Below are 22,379 nucleotides of genomic sequence, written 5' to 3' on the forward strand. Positions count from 1 at the left end.
GAAAATTTCATTTTTATATTTCCTTATAATTTAACTGGCATCCTGTGTCATAACTCATTTTAAATAAAACGGATATTATTATAAGGAAGTTAAATTTGTATGTCTAGTTAAGGTTAATGTACAAATATTTGCATTACGATTACATTTACATGGAATAAATTTATATGATAGAATAAAAAAACTGGATTTGGACAAATTGCACTATTGAACAATCGAATTTTCAATATCACATGTATTACCAACGGGATAAGATCGGGAATCGACAAAAGTTAATAGAGTCCCATTTTCAAGTGATTTAGGGTGTTTTTGAGGTTTTGTCCGACTTTTATATGGAGGCGCGCCACCGTGCGATATCTTAAGGTGTCTTTTTTGCCCCCAGTTCCCTATCTCAATTTACGGAAAGGGCTGATATAAATTTAAAATTTGATGGCTTCAAAATTGAACTCATTTGTAATTTTGTGTAGAAGCTCAATTGTTTGTGTTTGTATTTCTGTTTTGCTAATATGTAGTATCTTTGAAAGAAATCGCAATTTGGTCCCGAATTGAGCAATTTCTTATGACCTCGGATTATCTCAGTATCTATTGATTTTCAGCGTTCCAGCACAAAAACCTTAAATAAATGGTTTTGAATATGATATGTAGGTATACAAAGAGCATCGTACTGGGGAAGTGTTTCGATGGTTCAATAATATCAACGGGTAAATTTCGGAAACCTTTCATTGTGCAAGTTCTTGGAAGAACATTCACCAATGGAAAAGAAACTATCTTTCTTCAAAAATAACTAATACTGAGTAGAGAAGGTTGCGGTATGTTCGTAACAATGCAGATTCAGAAGATTCCAACTGTCACAACTAAGTCCGAGTTTCAAAAGGAATTCTAATACCACTACATTAAAAAAAAACGCTATTCATTTTCATCTGTAATAACTATCAAATTTATTCACCATTTTTAAGACGTCAAACTACATCTATTATGCTATGACTAACGACATAGGTTTGATAGAATATTATTTCAAGCTTTTCAATTAGAATCTTAGTAATCATGTAGGTTGACTCAGAGTCAGAGATTACCTCAGTATCTGTTGATTTTCGGTGTTCCAGCACAAATATGTTTTGAATGTGATATGTATACAAAGAGCATTGTTCAAAACGCCGGGAGAAGTGTTTCAATGGTTCAATGATATTAACGGGTAAATTTCGGAAACCTTTCATTGCGCAAGTTCTTAGAAGAACATTCGCCAATGGAAAAGAAACTATCTTACTTCAACAATAACTAATACTGAGTAGAGAAGATTGCGGTATATTCATATCAACGCAGATGCAGGTAAACTATTTCCATAAAACACAAGAGACATTGCAATTCCAAACGGAAATAAGACGCCAACTGTCACAACTAAGCCCGAGTTTCAAATGGAATTCTAATACCACTACATTAAAAAAAAACCGCTATGTATTTTCATCTGTAATGACTATCAAATTTATTCACCAATTTTATGACGTAAAGCTACATCTATTATGCTATGACTAACGACATAGGTTTGATAGAATATTATTTTAAGCTTTTCGATTAGAATCTTAATAATCATGTAGGTTGACTCAGAGTCTCTAAATTTCTATTGTATTAATATATTATACAGCATACATGACTGTAAAGAGTGCCAAATTGCACTCAATAAACATCTACGTATCATATACAGCATTACAGTTTCATTTAAAGCACATCAGACACACTAAATCGGTCACTCTTGACCTTATTCTATCAAACAAGTGCCCTACTCAAAAAGGTGAAGAATCGCAAGTCGATATACAATTGTTATCAAAGCTTTGTACAGCTATAATGTATGTATGGAATTGATGATAATGTTGATCAGGGAAAGCACAGCAATTGCATTTTTGTCACATTGATAACATGCATTTGAATGATTCAAACGTAAATGAAGGATTTTTAAACAATCTCACCAAAATAAGTAAAATAATTCTTGCTTTATTTTCTTTTAAGCTAATAATTAACTTAAAGTTTGTATTATCAGAAATTAATCTTGTTGGTAATTATGAGGCTACATCTAACTTAAAATATTTCAAATCGATTTCGTAACAAAAATGAAACGTATTTCAAATTCTGTACTAATAATAACCAAGGTAAAGTAAAATCAAGCTTCAACATTGAAAATGGGAAAATCATGAGCATAAGCATTAACTGTAGATTCATTTTTGATTTAGTAAGGATTATTACGCATTCGTACTCTACCTCGGTTGTTATGTACTATTGAGTTATATGAAGGAACGTAGAGAGCAGCCTTTGCCCGTCCATGATCCTCTGCCACTCGGACGATCAATGGTTGAGTACCACCTTGTGGTATTACATTGTTCAATGCTGATATCGCCTCCTGGGCTTCTTCTCTCTTATTGAACCTTTAAAAAAAAAAAAACAAAAAAAAATCTATGTGAACATTTCCTTTAGAGTATATAATCTATCTACAAACCTAACGAACGCCACTCCACGCGGAAAGCCAGTCAGTTTATCTCTCAAGATATTCTTTTGTACTATGGTACCGTATTTACCAAAAATAATATCTAACTGCTCGTCAGTTATTGTTCGTGGAAGATTTGTGATATAAAGATTTGTTTCCTTGATGTCGTCACTTTGGGGCCTTGCATATGAAACCTTTAATCGCTTATTCCGAACAGAGTAACCATTCAAACATCTGATTGCGCGTTGTGCCGCGTCTTCGGACAGGAAGTTAACGAAACCGAATCCGTAACTGTAACCAGTCTGAAAAGAAGCGTGGAGAATGATTGTAGTACACAGTTTATTCATAATCATGGCTAAACTGAAATTACAGCTTATCCTTTTACAAGATTACCTACAAAGAAGAAGAATTTAAGATATGTTTCGAAAATATGATACATCGATCGGAATCATTAATTAACATTAAATGTATAAATGTATCGTTTTCTAAACATATGACAATCGTATTAAACTGGATTTATAATCTATTTAGAAGTTTTTTTTAATAGTATCATTCCAAACATTGCATTCATTTCTTATATCTAGGTGTTCGGTGTTATATGACAACGCTATCATCCTAATTTGGTAAAACAAATTTAAGATTAAAAAAAAAAAAAAAAAAAAAAAAAAAAAAAAAGACAATTTACACCGTCTTCAGCCATAGGCTGCACAGACTGAACATAACTAACATTAGACAACGGACACACAGAACGACCAGTGGACCAGTGAAGAATTTTTCGTTTGACGAAAAGTTTTCTCCGACTGGGGCGGGAATCGAACCCACACTCCGTAGCACAATACGCCTAAACGACTGACGCCGCTAACCGCACGGCTACGAAGCCCCAAACATTTTGTTAACAACATATTACATTTCATTTGCCGTAGCAGTTCAGATTGTTTACAGGTGAGTTGATTTCACCTGCTTATAAGAGAAAAAAAACGCTTTGAATATACTTAACCTAACTTAACCTAAACATATAACGCATTAATCGTGGCAATAGAAGATTGTAACGATTTTTGCCAGAAATTATTAATGATTTTATTTGACACTTGTTCCAATGTTTCAACATTGGATATTCTATGTAACTCATTGGTACTATACCAGGGAGGAAGCCTCACAATCATTTTCAGAGGCGTCTATTCCACCTGTTCTTGGAACAGGTACGTATTTGAACTGGAATTATAATTATATGGAATATAAACAATAAACACTGATAAGTATTTAATCTCAGTTGTACAGCGGAATCTTGAAAACTTGACCGCTTGTTGTATCCCCGCCCGTTCCATGTGCATGGAGAACGATATTAAGCATTCATCAAATTAAGCATTCATCTGAGTTCATTTTACTCTACACGGAGCCGCAAATCAACCCAACTTTGACTTCTTTTGACGCAATTCGGCTCTTCCGTGGGATAACCTAAATTTGGGTTAACTGCTATATACCTATCATTAGGTTGTTTCCTTTTGACAGCGGCAAAACACACAACTCAGTGCAAAAAAAAATAATCTACCCAGCGTTAGCTTTCGAAGTCTCCGTGATGGGTTAAAACAACTCAACGTTAGGTAAACTCGAAAGAACCCAAATTTGGCTTATTCTATTGAACTTCGACGCTGGGTCGGTGCGTCTCTCTCTGTTTTTGACAACATTGCTGTTGCGAGAGAGACATGCGAATTGATGCGAATGGTTGGTAAAGGAGAATTGTTACAAACTTCAAAAAAGGAGCACATTCCATGATAATATAATTGATTTACTTGGCAATCGTATTCAAAAACGCATTCCACTATTGTTTGAACACAAGAAATATATGTTGACTGAATGCAAAATACTTATTTTTTATGAGAATGAAACCTATGCATTTTTGTTCTATAACTCAGTATTTCCATGAGTCTGTGGTCTCTTCAATATCCACTCATGAAAGTATAACTGTAGCTATGGTGTAAAAACAGGTAGAACTGAAGACCACGAGACGCCTCTGATCACTGTTGTAAGCAATCACGGTAGTCGACACGTTTTCGCTAATGTGTGTGTTTAATCACAACACGAACGATCAAACGAATGTCGAACAGAAAAATGTCAATTGAATGCCACTGACCACGATAGCATCGCTAGGAACGTTACGTTTTTTTTTTGTTTCTGTTCTGCTTTCTCTGTATGAGTGTCACGTTCGACATAACAGGCAAGATCAAACTATTCATGTTGTTTATGATCCGATGTCTGAATTCTATACAAAACTTATGATTGATGCAAATGTCATCGTGTAAGACGACATTCAATTGATACTTTTTTGTGTTTGTCGACGTTCATTCTAACGCTCAGAGTCCATTGTGAAGATCCAAGCAGTCCGATTCATTTTCGCGCGCTCGGAGTGTGTTTTCGGTGGCTCCGATCGTTTGCCCGGGGCTTTACAGAGGCCAGAGCAGAGTGCGTGGTCTTTTGATTTGGTTGCGTGTTCCGATGGAACGCGCGACGGAATCAAAACAAAGCGTGTTCGATTCGCGTCATTTGAGTGCGGACAAAAAAAAAACGACAATAGTGCGTGGTCTTTTGATTCGGTTGCACAACGGAGTCAAGACCAATCGTGTTCGGTTTGTGTTGATCAAATCAAATCAAGATCGTTTCATGCTTATGATAATTCATTTTTATCGTTGCTATAAGTAGCTTTTATTTTATTTTCAAACAAGCTATGAATGGTTCGTCACTACAAGTGTCGACTTTTTCGCGTTTCATTCAAACTTAATATACCATTATGTTTTCGTCATTGATCAAAATAACCTTTGAGTAGTTCGACATTTTTTGTTGCAACGTAACTTTTTTTTTTAATTTTATTTTAATTTTCAAACATATTTTGAATGGTTCGTCATTACATGTGTCGACAATACCCTTATTTCTGTTACATAGGGGAAGACGGGGTAAGAGCGCCCGCCGGAGTAAGACGGACCACCTTCAGTTTGGCATGAAAATGGCAATTTTCTTAAAAGTTCACCAAGCACTTTCCATGAACACAAGATTTTTGACATTCCGGAGCATTTAGTGTGATATTTACATCGAATTTTTCATAACAAATGTCAAAAACAAAGTTTCTGCTTGTCGATAGTGAATTTGATCTAAATTTAGCAGATGCTTACTTAAGGATTTCGGAAGGGATTTTTTTGGTAAAACATAACAAATTACCCGTTCACAGAAATGTGAAATATGCTTCGGTGAAATGAAATATTAATTGTAAATATTAAGCTTTGAAATAAGGCCATAGTTGTGAAAATTGCGCAAGCGGGGTAAAACCGACCACTGTTGACGGGGTAAGACCGCCACCCATGATTTATACCAAATAACTGTGTAAACCATTTTAGAAGTTGTAATTACGTTGTACATTACTGTTCAAGTGAAATGAAATCAATTTTGTGAAAAATACAAGCTAAATCCGCATAGTTTTTCCAAAATATGGGTGTTTCAAGGTACTAATAAGTATATATTCAAGTTTTTAGGAATATTTAATCCTAAAAATGATTCAATATCCACGTTTATCAATGTAGAATTCATAAAACATTATACTTTTTAGAATCACAGGGAACTGATAAATTTTTTTCGCAAAATTGTGTACGAAAATCGTGGTGGTCGCTCTTACCCCGTGGGTGGGCGGTTTTACCCCGTTGCTAAAAATAATCATGATAAGACATCACTTTTTTAAAGCTTCAAGAAATAAATATTTTTCAGAAATACAACACCTGTGATATTTTTTGATCATGCCTAAGGCTTCAAAATACGACATGCTGCGTCGAAAAAGGATTTATTGATTCTTGATTTTGACATATGAATAAAATTGCTTAGGCGGGCGGTCTTACCCCGTCTTCCCCTACACTTTTAAAATACGCAATCTTTTCGTCTTCGTCATTACTAAAAATAACCTCTGAATAGTTCGATATTATGAATGTCGACTTTTTTATAGTTTCTCTCAATATATTTTTACTACGATACAAAAATGCAACACTAGTTTTAAGTTTCGTATTTTCCCTCCTAATCCATGGATCGCATCACCGACCAAAGGTGACTCCCAGATCTTTTTCCTTCCTCACTAATCAACCTGTCCCGTGATGATTGTGGAGATGCAGAGGTATTCTCGGTCTTTAGAAGCAACGATCATTACACAATAACGTTCCTTACCCTTTCCAACTGACTGTAAGGACTTGGCCGGCGCCGTTATTGATTAATAATATGAGAGCTGCTAAAATTGCACTTCGAGAATATGCGGAAAATCCCATCCCTTATTCATTTGGATCGAAGTGCAATTCTTACCGGTTCGGATCAATCACGGAGTAGCAACCATTGACATGTACAGTCAGTCTATGCTATGCTATGCTTTGTCGACGTTCATTCTAACGCTCGTGTTGTGACTGCTGACCATGGCAACAAAACGAACGTCGCGCATCATTTTCAAAATTTTATTTTGAATTCTCTGCAGAGCTTTCTTCCTGGTATTACAACAGCTAGTCCATATTGGTACAGCATACAACATGGCTGGCCTGAAAATTTGTTTGAATATCAAAAGCTTGTTCTTGAGACAAAGTTTTGATTTTCTATTAATAAGGGGATAGAGACATTTAACATATTTGTTACATTTGTTACATTTTTTTACCTCGTCCTTTGGCGGAGAGGCATGTGTCATCCGCAAACAGGGATTTTTGACATCCCTGAGGTAACTCAGGTAAGTCAGATGTGAAAATATTGTATAATATTGGTCCCAAAATGCTGCCTTGGGGAACACCAGCTCTTACAGGAAGTCTTTCAGACCTGGAGTTCTGATAATTAACCTGAAGTGTACGATTTGATAGATAACTTTGAATTATTCTAACAATGTATGTTGGAAAATTAAAGTTTTTTTAATTTTACAATCAAACCTTCATGCCTAACACTGTCGAATGCTTTTTTTTATGTCTAGAAGAGCAAGACCAGTAGAATAGCCTTCAGATTTGTTGGAACGGATCAAATTTGTTACACGTAAAAGTTGATGAGTAGTCGAATGTCCATGGCGGAATCCGAACTGTTCATTGGCAAAAAATGAATTTTCGTTGATATGGACCACCATTCTGTTCCAAATGACCTTTTCAAAAAGTTTACTGATGGAGGAAAGCAAACTGATTGGACGATAGCTAGAAGCTTCTGCAGGATTTTTGTCTGGTTTTCAAATTGGAACAACCTTAGCATTTTTCCACTTGTCAGGAAAATATGCTAATTGAAAACATTTGTTAAATATATCAACTAAAAATGATAAGCTACTTTCTGGAAGTTTCTTGATGGAGATGAAGTAAATTCCATCATCGCTAAGAGCTTTCATATTTTTGAATTTTTTAATAATAGTTCTCACTTCTTCCAAATCAGTCTCCCAGGCATTTTCGAAAACGTTCTCTTGATTGAGAATATTTTCGAAGTCCTGAGTAACTTGATTTTCAATGGGACTAGTAAGTCCTAAATTAAAATTGTGCGCACTTTCAAACTGCATAGCAAGTTTTTGAGCTTTTTCGCAATTCCATTAAAAAGGCAAATAGGCAGCTATGAAAGTATATTTACCAAACTGTGTTTCAACAGAAACACCTAAAGTTTCAAAAACTTTTGTTTCAAATGACGAAAACAGTTGATGTTTTATAAGCCTATGAATGATGATTGCAACTCCCCCACATGCCCCATCAAGTCGATCATTACGATAAACAAAAAAGTTAAGATCTCTTTTGAGTTTAGATCCAGGTTTTAAATACGTTTCGGTAATAACTGCTATATGCACGTTATTAACCGTAAGAAAATTAAACAGCTCGTCCTCTTTACTATTCAGAGAACGAGCATTCCAATTTAAAATATTTAAATTATTATTTGGATCCATTAGAAAAACGTAAACCAACAACAATTTGATTTGTAAATTTTACACCAACTTGGACTGCTTCAGTCATAGTGGTGGCTTTGAACATTGTATCAATCATTAGATTCAATTGTTCAGTTGGAAAATTAAAATCAGGCAGACATGTCACTAGGAGTGGATACATTATCTGATGAATTCCCATTAGAATTTTCGGTAGACGAAGAAGCGGTGTAGGAGTTACCTGTGGCTGTTTGAGATGTTTGAGAAGAAGTTCGCGATCTTTAAGAGTTTCCGACAAAACGCGACAGTCTCCTTTCTTTGCGATTTGGAAGGAAACCTTGATTCCCCTAATGGAGTTCAATATCTCCTGCCTAAATCCACCAAATTCGGAACAACTGACCACTATAGGCTGCACTCTTTGCTTCCTCACTTGAATCAAAGAGCCTGGGCTAGAAGCTGTTCGGAAAATTTGCCTAGAAGTGTTCGGAAAATTTGTGTAGAGCATCGAACTGATTGCTCATTTCGATACAATTATTCATTTCACCCTTGGAAGAAAGTTCGCATTCCGGGGAAACGTCCTTTCTTCCATTCTTGCCACGTGTAGTGACAGTTTTAAAACCCACTTTTTTGGAAGGAAGTAGAGAATTCAGAGATTCACCCTTCCTTTTGTTTGTTGTTGATGAATAAACGAAAGAAGACGTGACCTTCGAGAGGTTTTTTTTTTCCCAAGACCAAGGATCGTAAAGGGATCAATAGTAGAAAATAGTACTGAAAAGTACTGTTTTAGTAGCACTAGAAAATACCGTTTTTAATTTTAGCACTGAAAAGAACTGTTTATGTAGCACTGAAAAGTACTGTTTTATTGCTTTAGGTAGTTTTTAAGAAAACTTCCAAGAGCAGAGAGAATTCGTGTACGCACAGCACGAAGGTACGATGCGCACTGATCTATTTAGAAGTTATACACTACACTAGCCTACCCCAGATCACGGTGTACTATATTTAAGAAGGTGATATATTCCGAAAACTGACAGCTACTTGACGACGTCATTCCTATCTACCTCGAACAAATTTGCGAAAAAAATGATCTAGTGGTCCGGAAGGTATATGGTACGATAGGAGTGACGTCAGATGTTTACAATCAAACACGATATTTACATCAGTGAAGAGCCTGCCTTGTTAATTTTTATGTCGTGCCCCAGATTATAGAGTTTATGTTTAAGGTGAAGATACATCGAAGCTAAACCTCGAATTTTCAAGATGACAAATCTAGAGAACCAGACAACCGACCAAGCTGAAAATTTGATCGATTGGTTACTTGCTGGTGGTTATCAATCGATATAATTTTCAACGCAGATAATTGTTTGGTTCTTAAGATTTGCGCTCTTAAAAATTTAAGCTGTGGCTTCGATTTAGCTTCGTCTTAAAGAGATTTTTCACGATTGATCTCGGTTCCCAGTTATGGTGTTTTTTTTTTTACAAAAACAACCAATTTCTCTACGACTTTCTTTTACTATTAATATGGTCTAACTATTCATAGTGTTTCCATCCAATATGTTCAAGCAAAAATGATCTCTCCGATGCACTGAAGATCCGCGGTTTCGGCATCGTAGCGCAGGAGGTGTGCTGGGCAGGTTCGATGGTGCGAACGTTTAGAGGTAATCATACCATCTACCAGAGCTGCAGCAACACACAAGAGCTGGTAACAGCTTTTATAGTGATGGGTGATATGCAAAGGCGCGTGATCGGATGGTGGCCGATCAACGAAAGAATGTGCAATTTTAGGATCAAAGGCTTGTTCTTCAACTTCAGCATCATGAACGTGCATAGCCCTCACTCCGAAAGCACTGATGATGACAAGGACGCATTTTACGCGCAGCTCGAACGCGAGTACGACCGCTGCCCACGCCACGACGTCAAGATCATCATAGTTGATTTGAATGCTCAGATTGGCCAGGAGGAGGAGCTCAGACCGACGATTGGAAAAATCATCGCCCATTGGCTGACGAACAAGAACGGCCTACGACTGATAGATTTTGCCGCCTTCAAGAACATGGCCATTCGTAGCACCTACTTTCAGCACAGTCTCCCGTATCGGCACACCTGGAGATCACCACATCAGACGGAATCACAAATCGACCACGTTTTGATCGATGGACGACACTTCTCCGATATAACCGACGTCAGAACCTATCGTGGCGCTAACATTGACTCTGGCCACTATCTAGTGATGGTGAAACTGCGCCCAAAACTATCCGTCATCAACAATGTACGGTATCGACGCCCGCCTCGGTAGCGTTGCCGGAAGAGGGCGAGCTTGACAAAGCCCTTCTTGAGGACTGCTGGAGCCCCATAAAAGCAGCATTTACAACGCAGTCGAGGGCATCGTCTGTACGTGGAAAGGACGACATGTAACGATTGGTTCGACAAAGAATGCAGGCAGGTTTTCAAGGAGAAGGATGCAGCGCGGGCGAAATAAAAGTAAACGAAAGCAAAAAAAAACGCATATTCCGGGACAAAAAGCGTCGTCTGGAAGAAGCGGAATGTGAAGAAATGGAGCAGCTGCATCGTTCACACGAAACGAAAAAGTTCTACGAGAAGCTTAACGCATTCCGAAAAGGCTTTGTGCTGAAATGTGTAGGGTTAAGGATGGACGCATCTTGACGGACAGACGTGAGGTGATTTAAATGTGGAAGCAGCACTACGATGAACACCTGAATAGCATGGAGAACACAGGCGCAGAGGGTCACGATAGCGGAGGAAGTGACTAAGTCAGCACGGCCGATGAAGGAAACCAACCTGTTCCCTTATTGAGGGAAGTTAAGGATGCCATCAACCAGCTCAAGAACAACAAGGCAGCTGATAAAGCTGAACTCATCAAAAAGGACCCGGAGAAATCGAGCAGACAGGCGCTGATTGTCAGAATCTGGGAAACGGAACAACTAGAAGCAAGGGGTAAAATGCCCCATCTACAAGAAGGGTGACAAACAGGAATGTGAAAACTATCGTGCGATCACTATCCTCCGTCTACAAAGTGCCATCCCAGATTATCTAACGTCGTCTATCACCAATAGCAAATAAGTTTATGGGAAGTTATCAATCATCAACGGCCGCTCTACGACGGATCAAATCTTCACTGTACGGCAAATCCTCCAGAAATGGCGTGAATACCAAGTCCCAATTCATCACCTGTTCATCGATTTTATAGTGGCTTATGATAGCATCACCGCAAAGAGCTATGGAAGATCATGGACGATACAGCTTTTCCGGGAAGCGCACAAGACTAATAAGGGCAACGATGGACGGTGTGCAGAATAGCGTGAAGATTTCGGGCGAATATCCATTTCGTTCGAATCCCGCTGGGGACTTCGACAGGGTGATGGACTTTCGTGCCAGCTGTTCAACATCGCGCTAGAAGGTGTCATGCGGAGAGTCGGGTTCAATAACCGAGGTACGATTTTCACAAGGTCCAGCCATTTTGTTTGTTTCGCGTATGATATGGATATTGTCGGCAGAACATTTGGAACGGTGGCAGACCTGTACACCCGCCTGAAACGTCAAACAACAAAAGTCGGCTCGGTGGTGAATGCGTCAAAAACAAAGTACATGCTGATAGGCGGAACCGAGCCCGACAGAGCCCGCCTTGGAAGCAGTGCTACGATAGACGGAGATACTTTTGAGGTGGTTGATGAGTTCGTATACCTCGGACCCTTGTTAACGGCTGATAAGAACGTTAGTCGTGAAATTCGGAAACGCATCATCAGTGGAAGTCGCGCCTACTATGGGCTCCAGAAGAAGTTACGATCGAGAAAGATTCCCCAAATGTACCATGTACAAAACGCTAATACGACCGGTGGTCCTCTATGGACATGCAGCATGGGCGCGGGCGTAGTGGTCGACCCTGCCCGCTTTCAGCGGACAACGGGAGGTGAGGACCACTTGGGAAGCTGGCAAAGCGCCAGCATGCTACCTTGGTGGACCCCCCTAAGCGTGTCATCGATGTTCGTTGCTGCATGGCTACGCAGCTAACCTGGAGGATGCGATGTGCAATAGCCCCTCTTCGAAGCAATGCCTTCTTGGTGGTCCCGGAGAGACGAAGGGTTTGGCGGCAATGGAAATGGTTTAGTGGGTCGGGGGTGTAGTCCTGTTTACTGCTTGCATGTAGTAAATGGTCCCTAACCCCACACGGCGTCTGTTGAGCAGATTATCCCCCCATTGCTTAGAAGAAGAAAAAAAAAAAAAAAAAAAAAAAAAAAAAAAAAAAAAAAAAAAAAAAAAAAAAAAAAAAAAAAAAAATGGACCATGCTGGAAGAGGACCTGCAAGCACTTGGAGTGTTCGAACGAAGGGTGCTTTGGACCATCTTTGGCGGTGTGCATAAGAACGGAGTGTGGCGCACGCTATGTCTAAACCAACAGATTATGCAAATCGAATGTACCTCGGGTTTTTCCCGCTAGATATCAGTATTTGATCTATAAATTATAGACTATAATTTCATAATCGGAAGGTTATTTTTTCCCATACATTTTATGGGCCCCCATACATTGTATGGGCTGAAATGTGTAAGAAAACGTAATTTTTATTAATTTTCATAGCCTGTCTGTATATGGAAAAACAACTATTAAGTGGAAAAAATCAAAATTTCACCGATGGAATATTTTAAAACCTTTCGATTATGAAAATATAACCCATTTTCTGAACTCTAGCGGAAAAAAATCCGAGGTACATTCGATTTGCATAATCTGCTGGTTTAGACATAGCGTGTGGCGGCGGAGAATGAACCACGAGCTAGCTAGGCTCTACGGCGAACTCAGTATCCAGAAGGTGGCGAAAGCCGGAAGGGTGCGCTGGGCAGGACATGTTGTAAAACTACCGGACAATAAGATGCAAAGATGGTATTCGCGTCCGGAGCGAGGTGGCTAGATCAAGTACAACAAGATCTGGAGAGCGTGGGCCAAAATCGCCAACAAGTGAATAAATAAATCTCCATAGATTTTAGCACGCAGAGTCCCCAAGCTGCCTAGATTGCCTGAACATTGAGGAGAATTCTCAACGTGATTATTTAACTACCCAAGATTTGAAGCAGCGCGGATTGAAATACTAGCAAACAGCGACGGAGATGGCGTGCAAAAAAATTAAAATATCGGCTAAAGTACGTCGGGCCACGATCGAAGTTAACGAGATTCATCGTCTAGGGACGAGGCAAAGGCATTCTCCACCGGAACCACAGGACCGACCTTAGCATCTGCCCGGATTGCATCAGATCGAGGAAATCTTTGTCAGAGTAAGATAGTTTGGTCATCTAGTACTATGTATTTCGAATAGTTGAGCCAGTGAACCGGAAGGCATCTTCAACCTTGAATCGTTGGACTGATTCCAGCACTCTGCCGGCGAGCAAAAGTAGTAACTTACAACGCGAAACTCTTTCTGTTGCGGGCAGTGAGATAAGTAATTTGTCAAATAACAAATCAAACGCGCACACAATCCATAGGGCTCTGCATTGTTTCGATTTTGTTTGGGATTTAGAAGTTTACGTGACTTGTTGTTTACTAGTTTTATGAGAGAATAAAAGACAGCAAACAATTTTAGAGCAGTTCAATTATCATTGCCCATTGCACGGTGACGTCGTAAGAAAGTCGCTCTATTTCTTTCCTTTGAGAAATCTGTAAAGGGGTCGTCCATAAACCATGTGGTCATTAAGGGGGGGATGTTCTTGTTAATGACCACGGTCCATACAAATTGTGAACTTTTTGTATAAACAAAAGGCCACGAGGGTGGAGGGGCGGGTCTGAAATCAAAGTTGACAGGTAGTGGAACTCTGGCAGATAGAGATTAAGGGACCCTTAATTAAACTATTGATATGAATGATCAATAAAAAAGAAAATCATTTGCTCAAGCGAACGGGGGGGGGGGAGGGGGGTGCATTAACCTTGAATAACCAACCCCTCTCTCCATTTTCACCCCTTCTTTCTAGCTCCAATGCATATAACATCTCATATAAGAGTGCTGTTTAAGAAATTTCGGAGTTATTCGGGCCCTATTGATCGCAAGGTTCTTGAATCCATTCCAGGTTACCGCGAAAGCTTGTTTTTCCATAAGGCGAACCTATGAATTTCAACCCGGTTTCTAATGGCGAAATTTTATATTTTTTTTCTCATGTGTTTCGATGGTTCATTTGCCTGAGTGTACGCTCGGTTCATAAGTTTTTCAAATTTCCAACACAAGCTCATAGAAAAAATAAAATGATAGTCGCGAAATTTCAAATCGTATAGTATTCATTTAAAATGTTAATTACTACTTCATAATGAGTTGAGTTGATGTATCGAAAAAGTAATAAACAGAAATAAAGCATAGTGCGAACAGTAGAGTGATGCAAATTTTGAAGTTTTGGGTCCCCTATGCTTAAGGTGAAACATCTCGGAATCCAAAGATGGCCGGCACAATGTCCGACTTGTGCCCCTACTCACGTTTTCAAAGGCAATAAACTGGAGAAATAGTTGGAAAACGCTTCTGATCTTCTCATTTTAAGCTTTCTGCTAGTGCACAAAGCCAATATAAAAAGTACACAGATTTGTGCCGTTGAAGTTATAGAAGTTGATTCTAAACTGTTTCACCTTAAACGATTTCTATTATGAATTGAAGTTTATATGAAGATTACTATGGAAAGGGCAAAGGTTCAGCCCTCTATGTCTTCGTCATAATATTTTATGGAAAAGTGAACAAACTCTTCTCATGTGAAATCCTTTCAGCTACAAATTTGCCGAAGACCACATTTTGATTGGACGTCAGGATAAATTGTTATTCATCATCATACTTCACCAACTGTTCGGCAGGCAACATTGGTGCTCCTGGTGGGAAGAATAGATTAAAGGCAACTATGTTTTACACCAAAAAGCAGTGTTGCTCTGAAAGTAATTGAATGATCATCTCAGCATGATTTAGACTTTGTTATTAATAATAACAAATTATCCTTACGTCTCATCAAAATGTGGTCTAAAGTTGTAGCTGGGAAGATTTCACATGAGAAGGGTTCTTACAATTTTCATAGATTATTATGACGAGCAGTTAAAGGACTGAACACAAAAGGTTTGCCCTTTCCATGTAATTGCCACATGAACTTCAAATGGCGTGTGGACAACAAAATTTCTACCAAATCTCTTCAAATTTTGAGAGAATGATTTTCATCCTAATTGACACCGTTAAGAAATAGGGGAGCAAAAGCTTCAAAATCTGCATAATCTAGTGAACAGGTAAAATTAAGTGTTTGTTTTATCTTCCGTAGTACTTTTTTCGCTTCATATTTTTGATTTTACTACTACTAAAAAAAAAACATCTGTTGTCATTTTAGTTTTGACTGCCGCCCTATTAGGTGGTCCATTAATAATAATATGGTATCGTTGTTAAAGCTGGAATTATAATTTGCTGGAATGTGTTTAGCTATTTAGATGATATAGGTAAATTTAATGCGCCGCCATCGTAGAGGTCGTTAGGGAAGGAGAGAAATGTCATTGAAAATGTTTGTTTACGTGAAAAAATCAATTTTTCGATCCAAAAATTAGCTCACACTCAATTAATTATTGAACTATTTTCCATTGGCATAATGATGTTGACCCTTCATTCTTGCGATACGCGTCATTTCACAATAAATTTAACCACTAACAAAGAATCCGGAAGTTTATAACCTATGTAGCCAAACACCTTTTTACCAATTTTATCCCACTAATCGTACATGAGCACTGACCGGATCTGTACATATTCGAAGGAAAAGAAGTTTATCATGTTTTTCAATGCTCTCTGATCGTCCACAAATCAACTATTCTGAGAAAAAAGTGTAATATGTGTGCTCCTTCCTATGCTGCAAACGGTGCGTTCTTAATCCAACCTCTTTTATGACGTTTCTCCTACTATCCACCAGATGTCGAAGTGATTGTTAGCTTTGAAAAAGACCGGCATAAACTGAAGATATAGTGAACTTGGCTGATCTTCTTGTGTTAAGCTTTATACTTGTGCACAAAGCTAATAACACTGTTGTTAGTTTTTTTGTTAGAGAAGTCTGTGCCTTTGGAGTTTTCGAACAATGGTAAAGCTGGATTCAAGGCTGTTTCGCCTTCAGATATACTTATTCTTCCTAATTACACTAACTATAGATGTACGAAAAATGTTTTACGGGATTATGTAAGCACAATCTCAGTTTTGATTCGATTTTAAATATGTAGAAGTTTATAATATGTTAGAATAAACTTCGATCGCATTAATACTTGATTTCAACAATTAGAAATAACATTCAAATCAAATATTAAAATTTTCACTTACCTTCACATCTCTCATGATTCGACAGGTCTCGATTGGACCCATGGTGGAGAACATCGAATACAGCTCGCGCTCGGTCAAGTCCTGTGGCAGATAATTGACTATCAGATTCGTTCCCGCATTGTTGCTGCCAGGGCCAAAGTTCATTCCGGATAGCGAACTTGTGCTCGAAGACGATGTTTGTGGAGCGTTTCCACCGAACGTGCTACTCGAAGGCATATCAAACATTCGGGGCCGTGAAGAGTATGAGAAATCTGAATCCTGTCCATATGCATAATTCGACTAGAAAATTTCAAGCAATTTGAACTTGGCAGTTTAACATCAGTGACTAGAGTAAAGACGGATACTGGCTAAAGCAACTTCAGTACACATTTTTATCTGATTTAGCAAGGATGGTTTCGGTTTATCACATTTGACTGTTATTGCTGTTTTACTGTGTTTTGTATGCATCTTGAGAGTCTTGTAAGAGTGATTTAGACAGAATATGAAAGAAATGTAGACCAATGAATTCAGTAAGGATGATATAGAGAAGAAGTGTGAAAATGTGTAGCAGAACTTGTGTATATAATTTGTTTATATAGTCAATAAAAGGAAGATAGAAGTAAGATATAGAAAAATCTCATTTCTGCTAACATTCCTTTTATTTCATGCAGTAGGTATTATCTTTCTAGGCTTTTCATTATTGAAATTGGTTCGAACTTTACGATAGCGCAAAACAATGACGTCTTTAAGCGATTTTGTATCGATTATTGCCGGAATATTTTTTCCATCCCATTCGCATCAATTTATATTCCCCTCTTTGTAAAGATTTACCGTCATAGATGGAAACCGTACAGCATCACTGTGAATAAGCATCAAACTTAGCGTTGGTACAACGACCAGGATACAAATAAGTACCACATAAACCAATAGGTATATGCCGAACTTTTGATATTGATGTTAACACGGTTTCAGGATTCGCTTGAGAAATGCTTAATCTTTAGCTTTGACAACACACATGGATTTATGTTTAATTTTCAAAAAGCAGCGAGTGGATGATTCTAATCATTCCTCTGTATTACTTGAGTTGGCGAGAATATGTTACTTGGCTACATTCTATCTTTATGAGGCATCATACCGAAAAGATTGACTTGTCATTCAGTATGCATGAGGAAAGAGATAAAAGCCGCAATGTCGGGTTCAGTGATTCTTTACTACAATATACACTTGTGTCGAAAAGCTAATTCAGCTTCTATAAATTGAGAAACTAGTGGCAGTCTAGTACTTGGTACAAACATTTGTAACGTTGTCTAATCGTGGCATATTATTTAGAAATAGAACACTAACTGTTGTTACCATCAAAAGCTACTGCAAAAACAACAATCAATAAACTTTCCATTAGCGGTACCCTTTTGTAAATTGGAGAACACGTGTTAGTAACGTGTTTTGCATAATTCAGTAGATTGACTTCAAAGCACATATGTGTATGCCATCTGAGACGAAGGATAATTTTAAGGAAAATCAATGTATGAGACACATTCACACTACTTTTACGCATTGCCAAAAATCAAGACACCAGAGGAGGAATGGTTGAATAATGGTAATGTGGAGCCAGCCAAACATAAGTTCGCTCCTGCCAGATGATGACGCACCATTATGCTTGTGCTTGATCTGCATTTAGACACAATTCCAGCGGGACTTTTGCGCTAAGCGTCGTGGTGTCTAGCGTGAGATGTTACAAATCGTATCCCTTGCTGTTAATCATAGGAGAGAAACTGTTTGGAAACATAGGCTGTTTTCGCTGGATGTAATGATATTGGGTATTATGAATAACAGTAGTAAACTTAAGTTGACTACACTGAATCGGTGATGAATGTCGCTTATGGAACACCATTCTCAAATACCAGTGTAGAACTGGAAATGCTATAATGCCAATGAGAATTTCATGACTGTGATAACTTTTCTGAGATTTAAGAAAGAATTCTCAAATTTCAGTGGGCGTCCTAGAATTCCGAAAGAAATATTTCGATTTCTACGGTATATCCATTAAAAATATTATACTATTCTAAAAATAATCACAGGAATACAAACCAAAAATTTTCATCGGATTTCTAAGGATAACAAGTTTTTTCTCAATTCCCCCAGTACATCTATGGAAAATCAAAGGTATTGAGTGAAATCACCAGAAATACACCAATAATCAAAACAGAAGACTGAATAATAGGATATCAGCATTATCATTGAACAAGTTTAATAAATTTGTAACTGTGTAAGCTGTTCGCACACGTATGGAGTTGATCGAGATGTCGGGTTCGGGTTTGAAATTTTTTTTCTGGTTAGGGCTAGAAAAAAGTCGGGAATAGTCGGGTTTGGTGAACAGAGTAACAACCTGAAAGCTTCCCTATGCATCAGTAACAATGAATTTGTCATCTTTTTGAACTCGAGTTTAATTTTGTTTTTTTCTTAGAAAACTTTTTCGGGTTTCGGGTCGAGTTCAGGTTTGAACAGCGAAAATTTTTCGGGTTCGGGTCGAGCAAGGGTTTGAACCACCTCTATAACTATTAGAGTAAGATGGGGCCAAAGTTTAACCTTAGTGGTATAATCAATATTTTGACCATACCACACAGTGAACCTTCAACATACTGGCTACAATTTCGCTGAACAAACTTGTGTTGAAATATTTACCCATTTTTAGTTATAATAGTTTTCAAATTGTCTTAAACGAACATTTGCTCTACCGCCTGCAAGAGTTCAAATCTAGTGTGGGGTAATTTTTCGCTGGCCGAAACACGAAAAATCGATACTTTTTTGACAGGTATACTTTACTTCAGCCATAAACTTATGTTTACAGAGAATACACACTAAATTTTCATCAAAAAATGTCCAAAACAGGTTCAATTGCAATATAGGGAAAGTGTACCAGTTATGGCCATAGTGGTTCCCTATTTGGCCATATGTGAAATTTTAATAACTTTCACATTTTAAATCTTTTTGAATGTTTTAACATCAAGATATATCTTAAATCTAACTACTACAACACACAAAAATTTTCAAAGTTTGAAGACATTAAGGTAATCACGTATAGCGAAATAGGGAACCACTATGTCCATAACTGGTACACCTACCCTACTCAAAATTAGCAGTTTTTCGCAAAATTGAGTGAATACGTAAAATTTTGGTGACTTTTGTTTTGCACGATCAAGCGAATTTCGCTAAATTTGAAGACAATATGTAGATTTAAGGCAATTCGCAATTTTTTTTCACTAGATTATATGTGGGTTGAGCTTTTGCCCCACTATGGATCAAAAATGGTTTCCAAATATTTATGCAAAAACTAATACACTTCAAAGTATCCTTATTATAGGCCTAGAAACGCCCTTACATAAGAAATCAAAAAAGAGTTTATCTTTATTTGATTACATGCAATGGAAGTTCTACCGAAAATTACAATTTCCACGCCTAAAACCAATCCATATTTTTTTTTCAAATCGTAATCCATTTCTAAAACAATTAAACCATTTGTTTTGTATTTAGCTAGAAATCTTAAAAAGAAACTCTTGCTCCACTTCATTCTAAAAATATTTCCCCAATGCCACAATGGACCGAATCGACAATTTAGCCGGAAAAAAAGTGTTTTCTTTGTTCTCGTCTATTTTAGACTGTCGATGTCTTCAGAGAAGTTATCTGTAATTGAGTTTTGCATCTTTTAAGAAAAAATGTGAATATGGTGGCATTTATTTAAGTTAAAATTATGGCTCAAACATTTTTTTGATGAAATTTGTGGCTGCGCTCTTCTGCAAACTTTTAGAAAATGGTATTTTGAACAATATTGTCGAAGGCACTTTTGATCTAACTCTTCATTTGAGCTAAGTAAATTGATTTTGAAAGTTTTAACTTAGGGTGGATCCAAAAAATTAGTTATTTTGGTCTAACTTTTTTATTTTCAGTGAGTGTGAGTTACAGGCGAATTTCGAGTTTTTAAGTGTATTTTTGAAGTGAATTTTCTCAATTTACAAAAATTACGTTCTCACAGTTTTATCAGCAAAAGTTGTCTGTTGTATGGCCTTTCGAATGTCACTAAAAGAAAAAAATTATCGAACCAACTCCATGAGTTATGGGTAGAGTAAGGTGGGGCAAAAGTTCGACCTTAGTGGTATAATCAAAGTTTCCAGGAAAACAATAGCAGTTGAAACAAAACAAATACCATACATTGAATCTTCAACGTATTGGCTATAATTTTGCTGAACAAACTTGTGTTAAAATATTTACCCATTTTTAGTTATAACAGTTTCAAAATTAATTGTCTTATTCGAACTTTTGCCCCACCGGTGGGGCAAGAGTTCGAATCTAGTGTGGGGCAAAAGTTCGCTGGCTAAAACACAAAATATCGATCTTTTTATGATAGGCATACTTTACACCAGCCGTAAACTTAAGTTTGACGAAAATACACACTAAATTTTAGTCAAAAAATTGCCCAAAATCGGGTTAATTGTAATATACTCAAAAATAGCAGTTTTTCACAAAACTATGTGGAAATGAAAAATTTTGGTGACAATTTTAACACGATCAGACAAATTTAACTGCATTTGAAGATAATATGTGGATTTTAGGCAATTTGCAATTTTTTCCGTGATTTTATACATGGGTCGAACTTTTGCCCCGCTGATTCGAACTTTTGCCCCACTATGGGCTAAAAACTGTTTTAAAGCATCTATGCAAAAACTAATACACCTCCATGCAGCCTAGAAACGCCCTCACATAAAATATTGAAAAATATTTTAACTTCAGTTGGTTCCATGCAACGAAAGTTTGACCAAAAATTACAATATTCACGTCGAAAAACAACAAATAGTTATAACTTTTTCAAATCTCAATCGATTTTTATGATATTTGGATTGAAAGTCTCTTACTTGAATAGCATTCGAACCACCATGACATTTATAAGATTTGTTTTGAATTGAACTGGAAATCTTAAAAAGAAACTCTTACCCCACTCGAACTTTTGCCCCACTTTACTCTATCTAAAGATTTCATAGTTTTTCACCTCAATTTGCTTATAACTTCAAAATCACAAGAGCTTGAGCTTGAGCTTGATTGGCCGCCCATGGTTGCTACTCCAGTATCGCCAGATCAGCTGCACTAACACAAGGAACCAACCAGATGACTGCTTGGGATTAACAGGCACCCTCAGTGTATAAGTGCTGGTGATCTTCTATTTTTAGGCGACAATGGTGCCTGCCACGTCAGAATGCAGACCAATGAGGGGAAGGGGAAGGAATTGATGATGCATTCAACTGGCTCCCAAGGTTGACCGTATATACCACTGCGTCACCGCCAGTTTATGCGGGAAGGGTGAAAGGGTGGGGTATTTTTTATGGCAGAGAAGCTTGCTGGTTTGGTTAGAAGACTGCCTATGTATCAGGCGTAAAGGAATAGCATGAATGATGAACGAATGGAAGCGTAGGGAAACGGTTAAATTCTGTCCGTCTCGGGTTCTAGCAAATGCTATGAACTGTGATAGATACATCAACGTTGATATATTAGGAGTGGTAGATAGGAGCAAGTGAAAGATACAACTACAAAGTACGAGGAAAGGGACGGGCCTGGGATTGAACCCATGACCTTATGAATATGAAGCATAAGCAGTAGCCATTAGATCACCAACCCCGTCATTGCTTATAACTTCAAAATCACAAGAATTACAAACTTGCGATGTTCAGCAAAAATGTGTATCTTTACTT

General features: G+C 37.6%; 1 protein-coding gene across 2 annotated transcripts in view; it reads right to left on the minus strand.

Annotated features, from left to right (window-relative positions):
- Positions 1-1,450: 1,450 nt before the first annotated feature.
- The window catches only part of LOC5574431 (protein sex-lethal), a 37,082-nt gene continuing 16,153 nt past the window's right edge, over positions 1,451-22,379 (minus strand). The window contains exons 3-5 of one of the 2 annotated variants that reach the window (XM_001661395.2): positions 16,663-16,941; positions 2,483-2,772; positions 1,451-2,411 (exon numbers count right to left, since the gene is read on the minus strand). In XM_001661395.2, the coding sequence (XP_001661445.1) occupies positions 2,216-2,411; positions 2,483-2,772; positions 16,663-16,941 (765 nt within the window). In that variant the 3' untranslated portion in view covers positions 1,451-2,215. The remainder of the gene's footprint in view (positions 2,412-2,482; positions 2,773-16,662; positions 16,942-22,379) is intronic. The other variant, XM_021848847.1, reaches the window with a different exon arrangement.

The sequence above is a fragment of the Aedes aegypti genome, chromosome 3, assembly GCF_002204515.2.
Source record: "Aedes aegypti strain LVP_AGWG chromosome 3, AaegL5.0 Primary Assembly, whole genome shotgun sequence".
Taxonomy (NCBI): Eukaryota; Metazoa; Arthropoda; class Insecta; order Diptera; family Culicidae; genus Aedes; species Aedes aegypti.